The following is a 13,934-nucleotide window of genomic DNA, read 5'->3' on the forward strand; positions in this document are numbered from 1 at the left end:
ATAAAAATTTCTGGGAAAATAGGAAATTAGTATGGCAGAAACTAGACATTGACCCATACTTAACACCGTACACCAACATAAGATCAAAATGGGTTCATGATCTAGGCATAAAGAATAAGATTTATAAATAAATTAGAAGAAAATAGTATCGTTTACCTCTCAGACCTGTGCAGGAGGAAGGAATTTGTGACTAAAGAAGAACTAGAGGTAATTTATCACAAAATAGAAAAATTTGATTATATCAAATTAAAAAGCTTTTGTACAAATAAAACTAATGTGGACAAAATTAGAAGGGAAACAATAAACTGGGAAAACATTTTTACAGCTAAAGGTTCTGATAAAGACCTCATCTCCAAAATATATGGAGAATTGACTCTAATTTATAAGAAATTAAGCCATTCTCCAATTGGTAAACAGTCAAAGGCTATGAACAATTTTCGGATGAAGAAATTGAAACTATTTCTAGTCATATGAAAAGAAACAAATCATTGTTCATGAGAGAAAAGCAAATTAAGACAACTCTGAAATACCACAACATAACTGTCAGATTGGCTAAGATGACAGGAAAAGATGATGAATGTTGGAGGGGATATGGGAAAACTGGGACATTGATACATTGTTGGTGGAATTGTGAATGGATCCAACCACTCTGGAGAGCAATTTGGAACTGTGCTCAAAAAGTTATCAAACTGTGCATACCCTTTGACCCAGCAGTGTTGCTACTGGGCTTATATCCTAAAGAGATCTTAGAGGGAAAGGGACCCACATGCACAAAAATGTTTGTAGCATCCCTTTTCATTTGGGCTAGAAACTGGAAATTGAATGGATGCCCATTAATTGGAAAATGGCTGAATAAATTGTAGTATACAAATGTTATGGAATATTATTGTTCTGTAAGAAATGACCAGCAGGATGAATACATAGAGACTTGGAGAGATATATATGAACTGATGCTAAGTGAAATGAGCAGAACCAGGAGATCATTATACACTTCAACAACAATACTACATGATGATCAATTCTGATGGACGTGGCTCTCTTCAACAATGAGAGGATCCAAATCAGTTCTAATTGATCTGTAAGGAACAGAACCAGCTACACTCAGAATACTGGGAAATGAATACAAACCACAATATAATATTTCCACTCTTTCTGTTATTGTTTGCTTGCATTTTTGTTTTTTCTTCTTATTTTATTTTTACCTTCTTTCTAAATCTGATCTTCCTTGTGCAACAAGATAACTGTATAAATATGTATACATATATTGTATTTAAGATATACTTTAACATATTTAACATGTATGGGACTACCTGCCACCTAGGGGAAGGAGTGGAAGAAAGAAGGGGAAAAGTTGAAACAGAAGTTTTTGCAAGGATCAATGTTGAAAAATTACCCATTGATATGTTTTGTATATAAAAAGCTATTTAAAAAAAAAAAAAAAAAAAAAAAAAAGGCACCAGAACTTAAGATTAAATACAGGTAACAATATCTGTGCCTATAAGATGGATGAAGCAAACTTCTTCTTCTTCTTCTTCTTTTTTTTTTTTTTTTTTTTTTTTTGGCTGAGGCAATTGGAGTTGTGACTTGCCCAGGATCACATCTCTAGGAAGTGTTAAGTGTCTGAAGCTGGATTTGAACTCAGGTCCTTCCAGGACCAGTTCTCTATCCACTGAGCCATCTAGCTGCCCTATGAAGCAAACTTCTTAATGAAAAGTGAGAAACTTACAGAAGAACACTGCATGTGCTGTCAGATATAGCTGTTTATAGGGTCAGTTTTCTCTAATTGTTTTTCTAGGTTATAAGAAAAGGTTATGTAAGAGAAGGGATAAAGATCATATCTTGAAATGACTATGACATAAAAACAAAAGAAATTGATAAAAGCCAATTCTTATTTAAACAATAAAAAATGTTAATGAATAGCACTTGTACATAAAAGCTGAAAAGGGAAATGAGCTAAAAACAACTTAGAGGTAGTAATCAAGTATGAATTAATTTGTTGGAAGGCTGACCACATATATATATTTAAAAATCAATTTTAAGAAACTATTTAATAACGAACTGGCTGATTTGAGAAAATGATGTTGAGTGATGTGAGCAATTGATGTTGAATGATGTGAGCAGAACTAGGAGAACACTGTACCTATATAGTATCAGCAAGATCAACTATGATAGATTTAGTTCTTTCCAGCAATGCAGTGATCCAAGAAAGTTCCAATAAACTTAGAATAGAAAATGCCATCTGCATCCACAGAGAGAACTATAAAGACTTAATACTGACCAAAGTATTATTTTGTTATTATACTATTTTCATTTTTCCCCTAATAGTTTTCCAAATGCATGCAAAGATAGCTTTTAACATTCATTTACGTAACACTTTGTGTTCAAAATGTTTTCTCCCTCCTTCCCTTACCTCTCTCCTCCCCAATTCAGCAGGCAATGTGTTATATAGTCTAAACATATACAATCATTTTAAACATATTTCCATATTTGCCACATTGTACAAGAAAAATCAGACCAAAAGGGGAAAAAACCATGAGAAAGAAATGGCAAACAAACAAAAATGAAAATATTATGCTTTGAACTGTATTCTGTCTCCATAGTTCTTTTTCTGGATGTAGATGGAATTTTTCATCCCATAACTATTAGAATTGTCTTGAGTCACCTCATTATTGAAAAGAGCCAAATCCATCACAGATAATCATGACATACTCTTATTGTTGCGGTGTATAAAGTTTTCCTGATTGTGCTTACTTCACTCAGTTGTAATTTTAGAGAATGAATATTGAAAACTATCTTTGTATGTCACTGGAAAAATAAATACTATTGAGGAAAAAAACTTTAAAACTAGAAAAAATTACTTGGTTTTACAAACCAGATTTTTTTTTTTTTTTTTTTTTTTTTGCTGAGGCAAGTGACTTGCCCAGGGTTACACAGATAGAAAGTGTTAAGTGTCTCAGATGAGATTTGAACTCAGGTCCTCCTGACTTCAGGGCTGGTGCTCTATCTACTGCACCACCTAGCTGCCCTTATTTTTTTAAACATTTTACTGAATTACCCTACTATGTATTAGTCTTTGAGGGGGAAAAAATGAAGTCAATAATATGTATACTCCTTGCTTATAAAAAGTATGAGGTATGTTTTTCCCTCAACTAAAAGAGATTTCTCTATCTTCAAGTGTCCTTATAGATAGCCTTTTGTTTTATGATTTGTCCTTTGACTAGTAGAGTTCTTCACACTAGAGCAGATCAGTTCCTTCTCTACAAGTTATAGTCTCAAAAGTTGCCTTCAGACCCAGAAGTGACTTGCCATGTGGACATATCAGAGGTGGGACAGGAACCTGGGTTACTTCTCTATCCAGCCCACTACACTGCTTCTTTTTCTACTTTAAAACAATACCTTGCTGAATTGAAATATTTGCTGAACTGAAATTATCCCTAAAAATAAATGTATATTCAAGGAATAAATACTATTTAAATCTCACTTGAGCAGATTGGAAATTGAGTCGAAGTCGGCAGTAGTGGTATGACAGGACCACAAATAAGACAGAAAATACTAGCAGGGAAGAATATAAAACCCTGTCTGCTTCAAAATGAACAAACTCATGATATGAGAGAGAAAAAAAAACAAAGCTGCATCTATCATATCAAAGGGTATGATGAACAAGAAGAGAAAGGCAGTAATTTCAGGGTAACCTATAAACATATAAAGATAATTTCTAAGTGTAATCTAGCTTCAGCAGCACACTGAGCCACAATTACTCTTTTATCATCAATAGGATACTGCAGGAAAGGACAATAACTTCAAATTGATACCAAAGTCACTATGCCAATAAAACTCCAATTTCAATGAGAATCCCATAATTGCCAACAGGGAACAAAAACTAGCTGAAGATAATGCTTTGTAAATCTGTTATATATTCTGGCCTATTGGAAACTATATTCTGCCCCCAAAACAATTGGTGAGGGAAAGTGCTGTATTTCCTCACTCCAACATTCCCTCAAGTACCTGCAGCAGCCCCAGGATCCAAGGCCACAGGCCCCATGTCTTTTCGAAGCCGGTCCAGTTGTTCTTTTTGCTTCTGGCTTTGTGTGTGGGCCTGTAGAAAGGGGGGAAAAATCATGGAAAAACCCCCAAAGTAGGAGGAAACTACTAGTCTTTTAAAGAGAGTTTAAGAGCAACAGAAAAACCCAGAGGGCTGTTTGGAAATTAAGGAAGAAAAGATGTGTATAAAATAGAATGAAGAAGGGACCCCCAAAAAACTGAGGTTCATGATGTGAAAGACTGCAATTGGAACTAAGTAAAATAGATACATGGCACAGGCAGGAAAAATGAAATTCCTGTCAAATACAAGCAGTAGAAAATTCAGTGACAAAGGACCAACCAGGATATATTAGTTTTCAAAATCTTGCTTTAAGAAAAAGTCATGTGGGTTAAGGCTGCTGACTGGTATTCCTATCTGCATATATTATGTACTGGGCCACATATACTGAGTAATGTTTGCTCTGATAGGAGTTTCTTAATGTCACCAAGTGTCTTTCCCTGCATTCCAGTTGGTGCTTTTCCTATTCCAAGAGATTTCTAAGAAAGGAGATTCTACAGCTTAAGCCACAACCTCACAATCAGGAAAGCAAACTTCAATGTGGAAAACAGGAAGAAAGAAGTATATGTTCAAAAAGGAAAAGCAATAATTCTCTACAATTAATTTCTTGGCAACCCACCTCCCCAGCTTTATTTTATACTTCTCTACAATCGAAATCCATATAGACTATCTCTATGCTTGGAATGTATGGATCCTTTATTAATATCAGCTCATGCTAATTGTTAATTCAAACTTACAAAAAGGTTTGCTATTATTATCCTTGTTTTACAGATGAAAAAAAGAAGGGTGAAAAAAGTTAAGCAATCAAGGTCACACAGATGTTCTAAGAAGCAGAATTCAAATACTCTACTATTGTTCTGGTCTGCCTCTTCAGAAATGCCTTTTTCAAATGCTTTATTTTCCTTCAAGGCTCAACACAGAGGCCACCTGCTCCATGTAGTCTTCCCTTAAAATCCCCAAACTCTTCTTCTTCAAATAACCCATATAAATTTTCTGTCTTTTCTCCATAACCCATATAAATCATCTGTCTATAATTACTATCTCTCCCTCCCACCCCCCACCCCAGGATATAAAGTCCAGGAGGAGAGAGGCTATTTCATTTTCATCTTTATAATCCCAATAGTGCCTTGCACATAGTAGGTACTCATATGTTTGCTGAATTGAATTTGTTGTTTAAAACATCACAAAGAAACCCAATTTTCAAATGGAGATTTGAAAATTATAAAATGATACTTAACTATAACCTATTATTATTCTATGTGAAGAAAAGCTATAAGATAGCTCATAGAACATACTAATTTAAATGGAAAGAAACAGGGATCTACAAAGTGCCTTGAAATCCATGAAAAGAAGCTAGTGACCTATGGGGTGCTAAGAAAACAGCCTTTCTTACCAAAGTTTTCTTCAAACGCTCATATTCAGGGCGATATTCCCTAGAAAGAAAAAATTCTTTTTAAATGCTTTGCCTCAATAGTAATCTGTCCTAGGCCAACCAGCTAGAACTTTTATCACCAAAGAGTAAACGATAAGCAAATGTAGTTAAATAAAGGGGTCCGTCTAAACCTAAGGCTACTGTACCCCAACAGGAGAAATACCATTATAAATGAGCAAAACTCCAGAATGACTAACTTGCCCATGAAACTAGGAAGTGTATATAATTTTTGTCTAAATCATTTGCTTCCCTAGAGTTGTAAACATTGAGTGGAGGCTTAAAAAGGAAAAAATGTCTACTGGCTTCAGAAATCTTGACATGGAACTGTGATGCACCTGAACAATAAGCAAGCTGAGTGAGATAAAGTCCTTGTCTGAAGAACCAACAAAATATGCCTGACAACTACAGTGGCCCAGGTGTAAAACTAACCAAAGACAGAGTTCAGGGAAGGGGGCAGGGAAGGAAAAGGAAAAAATATGTAAAGGAGTTTTTTTGTAGAGTAAACATGTTTATGGATTGTTGACGACCTACTTTTGTAAAAAGGTCAGATGTCACCCAGTAAATGGGAGTGTGGGAAAAGAATATATGTATATAATGTGAACCAAATGTATAAATGGAGAAAACCTGAATGCCTGGCCACAAAAAGGTTCCTTATCCCAGAAGTGTGGATCCCAATACAGCTATCAATAACACTTTTCCCTTCTTACCTTTCATATTCTTCTACGGCACTAGAGACTTGCACAAAGAGTTCTTCTAAGCCTGTGCCCAGGACAGCAGACACCCCTACCACCTGCCAAAAGCACCCCAGAATCCTATAAGTAAATCATTGAAAAACTTGGCTTTATCTTTTAATTTTGAAAGACTTACAAATTCTGATCAAGTAAATGAACATTCATGATCCCACAGTGAAACACTGCGCCATTCCTGTGAAGTGATGATCTCAAAATGCAGACTAAGACTCACATTTTGGAACAGAGCCAATATGAGAATTTGTTTCGTTTGACATGCATATTTATTATAAGGATTTAAAATTTTTCCAGTGGGGAGAAGGGAGACAAGATAAATGGGAGGGAAAAAAAAATTAAATGCTTGATAATTTTTTTAATGACAAATTTTTAAAAATCTCATCTTTTTTATGTTTTATTCAAATAGTTTTTTTGTTTTGTTTTGTTTTAGTGTTCAAGGGGAAAAGAGTTTGGTCCCTTTAAAAAGCCTAAAGCAGAAAAGTTTTTAAAAACCTACACACAGAGCAGAAACACACAATACTTTGGCAAAAAGACCTTTTCAGCAATAACAAAAATGGAAAAAGAAAGCAATTATAAGTGAAGCACACAAGTTCCTTTCTGGTTTAACATCACTTCCTTTTACAAACCTACTACTGTCACCATTAACTGTAGCTTTCCTTTCCTTGAAATGTCCTTTCACCCAACATCTCTGCCTATCAAGCAATCCTATTCTTCTAAGTCTGATAAACATACAGCTACCTCAAGCAGGTTTTCTGGTTTCCCTCCTGACCTCAACTTGTCAGAAAGTATTCATTCCCTCCTTTTTATCCTTCACAAGGTGATTTTGGTACAGGTCTAATCATATCATTCTCTACTCAAACCTCACTGGGGAGAAGGAAAAAGAGAAAGGAAGTAAAAAGAACAAGCACTTATTAAGTGCCTACTTACTATGTGCCAGGCACTGTGGTAAGTTTTAAAGTTATTATTTTATTTCACCTTCCCAACAACCTTGGAAGATATTATTACATCCCTTTTGTAGTTAAGGGAACTATGATAAAATGCAAGATAATATCCTATGTATAAAATTTAAGTCTTCTTCAAGTAGAATGGAAAGCCAAGGTTTAGTTAAGCAGACAAAAAAACAGTTGAATATATATATACATATATATTCAACTGTTTATATTCCTTTAAATTTTGTTCTAAATTGCATATTGCAAAAAATAACTTGTGGTCTCATTTTAAATTTTATTTAACAAAAGATAAAAGCAGGAATTTAGTTTACAACCCAACCTTTTTTGAAGTTATCTTTGCCTATGTGTACTTACTTGACCTATTCAGTCAAAGAGTTGAACCATTAAAGCTTTCGCTCTCTAATAAGATTTAAATCAAAGATGATCCTTTCCTGATACTTCCAATCATTTTAAAAATGAAAAGAGTGGAGGTAAAGACTTACTCTGAGTGAACTATAAAATTCATCCAACACCAGACTCATAGAACGAGTCAGATTACTGACATATGTAGTTTCTTGATTTAAGGCATCTTGGAAAGTTTCAAAATCCTGCATCCATTCCACTGCAAAGCTGTGATCAATGATGTCAGTCTGCACCAAAAAGAAAAAATAAAAAATCTCATATCTAAAAATCATGATAAGCATTAGATGGAAAAAGGTTTGTCAGGGAATTAAAACTATTATCAATTCAAACTTAGTCTATGTGAAACTAATCTCAACAGCCTTTTGCTGAAAGATTTTGCCTGACTTCCATATTTCTTCCAGAAAACCAGAAAAGAAAATTGAGTCATCCCTAACTCCTCCATTGCCTTTTCTCAAATGTTCAGCCACAAGCTACTGTAGACTTATCTTCTGAAGGTCTTAAATCAAATAAATCCTTGTCCATTTTCATGACCACTCTCTAAGTCTAGGTCCTTATTAACTTACAACGTAGTGACCAGACTTATAATTACTCACCTACCTCCAGTCTCTTTACTACTCTAATCCATCCTGGATGGTTACATTTTTTTCTGTTTTAGTGTTCAAGGGGAAAAGGGTTTGGTCCCTTTAAAAAGCCTAAAGCAGAAAAGTTTTTAAAAACCTACACACAGCACAGAAACACACAATACTTTGGCAAAAAGTAATTTTTTTAAAATATAGGTTTTATTTATACCTTTTGTCTATCACAACCATTTCTAGAAACCTGTCTCTTTCTACTTTAGACTGAGCTTTCCCTTGTAAGAAAAAAAAGAAGGAAAAGAAAAGGACTAGGCTCTTGCCTCTCTGGCATGAGAAGAGATCTGTAACATGTACTTTTACCTATGATCAAGCACTTCATCCTCCTCCACATTTTCAGCCAGACACAGATCTCCTAAATTTCTTTCCCCCACACAATACCTCAATTCCTATTGATGTTACTAGTATCTTAGTGACTCCCCTGGCCACCACTGCCTTGTGCCTTTGGTCTTCCTCTGTTTAAATGACAGCTTCTTGAGGGTAAGGGCTGTCTTGGTATTTGTTTTCATAACCACCAAATTCAATACAATTGATGGTATGTTACAAGTGCTTAAAAAAGTGCTTATATTCATTCATATCACTTTCCCACTCAAAAATTTAGGAAGGCTTTTTATTTTATGCTCAACAACTTTTAAAAGGGCCCCTGATTTTTATAGGACCAAAGTGTAAATATATCTTTCAAGGGCTTTCATAAATGACCTCAAAGCAACTCCTACTATTGCTTTATGTAAACCTTCCAAATGAGATATTCTAGTCTCACTCATTCTAGTCAACACAAAAAGTACTTATATCACATCCATCCTTAATACTCAACCCTGATTCTCACCTCTTCTGTCAACATAGTTCCCAGTAGATAACAGGATCTTAAATGTTTGCTGAACTGGAGATGTTCTAAATAATCCAAGTTAAAATGATCTCTTTCTTCTGAGTACTTATTGTATGCAAATATCATATACTTCATCTCTAAGATTTTATTTATTTTTTGCCTCAATTAGAAAATATAACAGGAAGAGTCACAAATTCCTGTTTGTGAGAAACCAACAATTTACCAATAAAAATGCTAACATCCCCTGTTGCTAAGGTATATATTTAAGATCAGTAAACATTAGCAACTATTTTCTCTAACAAGGCAACTTAAGTTTTTTTTCTTTTTAAAAGTTATCTCCAATGCAAATTAAGACAATTCTGAAGTACTACTACACAACTCTCAGATTGGCTAAGATGCCAGGAAAAGATAATGATAAATTTTGGAGGGGATATAAGAAAATTGGGACACTAATGCATTGTTGGTGAAGTTGTGAATTGATCCAAACATTCTGGAGCACAATTTGGAACTATGTGCAAAGGACTACTAAACTGCGCACAACCTTTGATCTAGCAGTGTCTCTACAGGGTCTATATCCCAAAGAGATGATTTAAAAAAAAAAAAAAAAAGGAAAAGGAAAAGGACCCATATGTGCAAAAATGTTTGTAGTAGCCCTTTATGTAGTGACAAGGAAATGGAAACTGAGTGGATGCCCATCAGTTGGAAATAGCTGAATAAGTTTTGGTATATGAATGTTATTATTGCTCTGTAAGAAATGATGAGCAAGATAATTTCAGAAAGACCTGGAGAGAATTACATGAACTGATGCTAAGTGAAGTGAGCAGAACCGGGAGAACATTGTACATGGCAACAAGATTATATGATGATCAACACGGCTCTTTTCAACGATGAGGTGATTCAGGCCAACTCCAACAGACTTGTGATGGAGAGAGCCATTTGCATCTAGAAAAAGGACTGTGGGGACTGAACGTGGATCACAACATAGTATTTTCAACTTTTTTTGTTATTGTTGTTTGCTTTTTTTTTTTCTTTTTTCCCTTTTGATCTGATTTTTATTATGCAGCATGATAAATGTGGAAACGTTTAGAAGAATTGCACATGTTTAATCAATATGGTTAAATGGTCCAATAATAGATTACTTGCTGTCTAGAGGAGAGGGCAGAGAGGGAGGGAAGGACAAAAATTTAGAACACAAAGTTTTGCAAGGGTGAATGTTAAAAACTATCTTTGCATGTATTTTGAAAAATAAAAGGTTATTATTTTTTAAAAAATCTCCACATACAATGAATCATTCACACTCTTCTTTCCTCCTCCCTACCAGATCAATAGATAATCTAAACTAAGTATTACTGTGTCACAATTTGTAGTTGCTGCACAAATATTTCCCATGTTCCCATGGTAGCAGCTAAATAGGAGATAGGTAGGAAGACTCAAGTGCTTCCTTGACTAGAGGGAGTGGGATCACTTGTGTAACCTGGGAGTAGAAGTTGTTTAGCTATAGATCCAGAAGCTAACATAGAGGGATTTTTCCACAAACAGCAGTTTTTCCTCCCTCCCTAATAAGCATATACTCTATCTAGAGGAGCTTCTTTAGACATCCTGTGGCAGATTTATTAGGCAAATGGATACTTTTTTTTCAGATCTCACAGCCTATTTTCCTCTTCTAGCAAAGCAGAGGCCTGACCCTACCCTATGGAAATCCTGCTCACCCACCAAATCTCTCCTCAAGAAAGCTCTAAAAAGAGATGATCATCCTCACAATATCTTAGACACTGAATATCATCTTTAATTTATACATTTTGAACAAGATTTTAGAAATCACCTAGTCCTCTGCCCTATGAGGAGATGGAAGCCCAAAGAGGTTAAATGATGTGTCCAAGATCACACAAATAACAGAAGGCCTAGAATCTCTCAATCTAGTGCCCATCCACATGAGGCTGAAAGACACCTACCTTGTTCATGACCACAATGAAAGGCAACTTGGTTTTATACAGGATACTGAAAAAACAATCAAGCAACAGTTAATAATAACTAGCATCCAGGCAAAGTGAAGTATGTGGTCAATATCCAAGTACTACCTTTAGTTTAGAATGATACCCCTCTAAGAGGGAAATTAACTCCCTCCCTGAGGACAACAACAACAAAAACCCAAGCACACCTTAACATATTTGGCAACATCAGATTTTAATGTTGTTAATTTGCAGATTGCAAAGGTATTAGTTATTTCATACAACTGATATAGAGGTGAAACATCACAGTGTTAGCTGTGGAAGAGGGATGACAATATACTTTCCTCCTCTGGATGGAAATGGTAAGTTATGGATGCAGAATGTTGCATTTAAACAATCAGCAACCATTTATCAAGGGCATACTATATCCCATTCATTGTCAGTTGCAGTTGTTTGGATTGCTAGTTTTGATTAGTGGTTTTTCTTGTGATGAGCAGGTAAGGACTAAAAGAGAGCACTACAGTGACAATAGGAGTTGAACTCACTAGGAAGGGGCAATGAAAAAAAGAGAGAGACACTAATCATTTTTTAAAACTCCACTCCTCCTAGTAACATAACAAAGTTTCTAGTCAACAGTTTGACTTGCTACATCTATATCAAAGGTGATACTTTCAAGAGCCCCCCATACAAATTCTCTTAATATGTAATGGTTTGTTCTGGCCCAGCTTTTCCTTTTCTAATGTCCTCTTCTTACACTTAGCAAGCCCAGTGACCCTAGCCTATTTCTACTGACCATGATTAGTTTTGCAAATTCACCTATTTCTGTCATAAAATATCAGTTTTCAGTCTGAACGGGAGTATCTGCTTTAACTTCTATGCCATTCAGTGGAGTGGAATGTCCTTGTTAACAATCCCCCTCTGCTGAGCATTATGAAACCCTACCTTTTATATAATTCTCAAGTTGGTGAGCCCAAGCTAGGGAATTCCCAGGGACAACAAAGAATCTTCTTAAAATCAACAAGAGGACTAAAATGGAAGAGCATGTTACAGTGGTAGACTCTGCCTTCCAGGGAGCCTTACCTGCATGCATACAACATGTTGGACATGAAGGTAACAGGGTTGGTGCTTCTAGATGTATCCATTACATAAATGACAATTGTTGGAAAGGAGGAAGCCTAAAGAAACAAGGTGAGTCAAATCCTAATCAGAGGGGCAATTGCTTGATCCCAAATCACTCCATTACCTTCCCAAACAAAGGACATCCTGCTCTTTTTTTCCATGCTTAAAAGTACTGGGCTATGGATCTGAAATTCAGCTCAGGTGCTACCTCTTTCATGAAGCCCTTCTCGATATCCTCCCTACCCAGACTCCAAGTAGGGTTTAGTGATCTTCCCTTATCAAAAATCCCTTTACTATGTATGGGATTACCTGCCATGGGGGGGGGGGGAGGGGAGTGGAGGGAGGGAGGGGATAATTTGGAAAAATGAATTAAAAAAAAAAAAAATCCCTTTACTAACTTATCTATACATATGCTCGGCCCTATCTTTTTCCCCAACAGATATAAACCACTTGTGGGCAAAGACTCTTGTTTTTGTATCTTCCTTGTTTAGCTCAGTGTCTGGCACATAGGTGGAACATAATTTTTGTTAAAATGAAATGAAAATTGAGGTTTATCATCCTAATAACTCCCCAACTATGATCTCTCACTCACAGGATTAAAAACAAGACTCACCAAGGCTTCAGTGATAATTGTACCAGAAGCTGACCAAGTGAACACCTCAATCTGTCCAGGTGTATCAATCAAAACATATCTGTTTCAAGGACAAAAAATATTACAACTATGTAATAAAATATTCTGAAGGATTTACAATAGCCACTGAACAGAAAACTAAAAATACTAAGCTATACAATAGCTTAGTACACAATATTGTTGACTCTTAAAATCTGACACCCAGCAATTTTATATAGCACCAAAGTTCCAGTGGAGAAATACAAATAAAACATAGATATTATTAATTTGTGGTTTTCCAAGTCAATATTCAATTTCTATTTGAGACCATTGGTTTAGACTCCAACTTCTTAAAAGTATGGTTTGTGACCCCACATATACAGTCTCATGGAGTTGCAAAACTGTGATTTATTATCAGTAAATGTTTAGTTTATATATCTATTTTATATACATATATGCTCAGGGTAATATAAAAATTTCTTAGGCAAAAAGAGGTGGTGAGGGGAAATTTTTTAAAAAGCCCCAGTATAGAGCATTAGTTTTCTGGGTCAGATAAGCATTGTAGTAAGCCACTATATAGTAGAAAATACTGAATAAAAAGATTATATAAAAGTTTCATTGTTACCTTTCTAAGCAAAATTATCACTCAGAAAGTGCTTAACAACATTAGCATTCTCTCTCTTTAAGCTCCATGAGTTTTATTTATGCAAATTTAAGTGGAAAGGATGACTCAGAAAAGATAGACGAGAAAAAAAGGACAGAAGCAATGGTGCTCAGAAGGCAGGAGAGAAGGGTTCCCAAAGGTACAGTAGTAGGCAAAAGCCATAGGCCAGGCAATATTCCCACTTTTCATCAGTGACAGTTTATTGCATATGGTTTTATGCAGTTCCTTAATTGTTCATTTCTATTTGTTTCATATGTGTAATTTTTATCTGCTTCAAAAAAGACAGCAGGAATCTAATGATAGTTTTCTTTTGTATGTCCCATAGTGCTCAGCACAGTGAGCGTAAGTACTGGATACATATAAGGTATTTAAAAAATACTTGTTGTATTTAACATGTATTGGACTACCTGCCAGCTAGGGGAAGGGATGGGTGGAGGGAAGGAGGAAAAAATTTGCACCAAGAGGTTATGCAAAGGTCAATGTTGGAAAAATTACCTGTGCATAT

At 35.4% G+C, this 13,934-nt stretch overlaps 1 protein-coding gene across 2 annotated transcripts in view; it reads right to left on the reverse strand.

The window, feature by feature from the left end:
- Window positions 1-13,934, reverse strand: part of GPN1 (GPN-loop GTPase 1) — a 29,276-nt gene that overhangs the window by 9,296 nt on the left and 6,046 nt on the right. Inside the window, exons 6-12 of one of the 2 annotated variants that reach the window (XR_012486196.1) lie at window positions 12,769-12,847; window positions 12,117-12,211; window positions 11,040-11,085; window positions 7,710-7,856; window positions 6,239-6,321; window positions 5,493-5,532; window positions 3,986-4,096 (exon numbers count right to left, since the gene is read on the reverse strand). Coding sequence is in view for 1 of the 2 variants with exons in the window: in XM_074288337.1 (XP_074144438.1) it covers window positions 4,006-4,096; window positions 5,493-5,532; window positions 6,239-6,321; window positions 7,710-7,856; window positions 11,040-11,085; window positions 12,117-12,211; window positions 12,769-12,847 (581 nt within the window). In the remaining variant the exon portion in view is untranslated. The remainder of the gene's footprint in view (window positions 1-3,985; window positions 4,097-5,492; window positions 5,533-6,238; window positions 6,322-7,709; window positions 7,857-11,039; window positions 11,086-12,116; window positions 12,212-12,768; window positions 12,848-13,934) is intronic. The other variant, XM_074288337.1, reaches the window with a different exon arrangement.

The sequence above is a fragment of the Sminthopsis crassicaudata genome, chromosome 2 (genome assembly GCF_048593235.1).
Source record: "Sminthopsis crassicaudata isolate SCR6 chromosome 2, ASM4859323v1, whole genome shotgun sequence".
Taxonomy (NCBI): domain Eukaryota; kingdom Metazoa; phylum Chordata; class Mammalia; order Dasyuromorphia; family Dasyuridae; genus Sminthopsis; species Sminthopsis crassicaudata.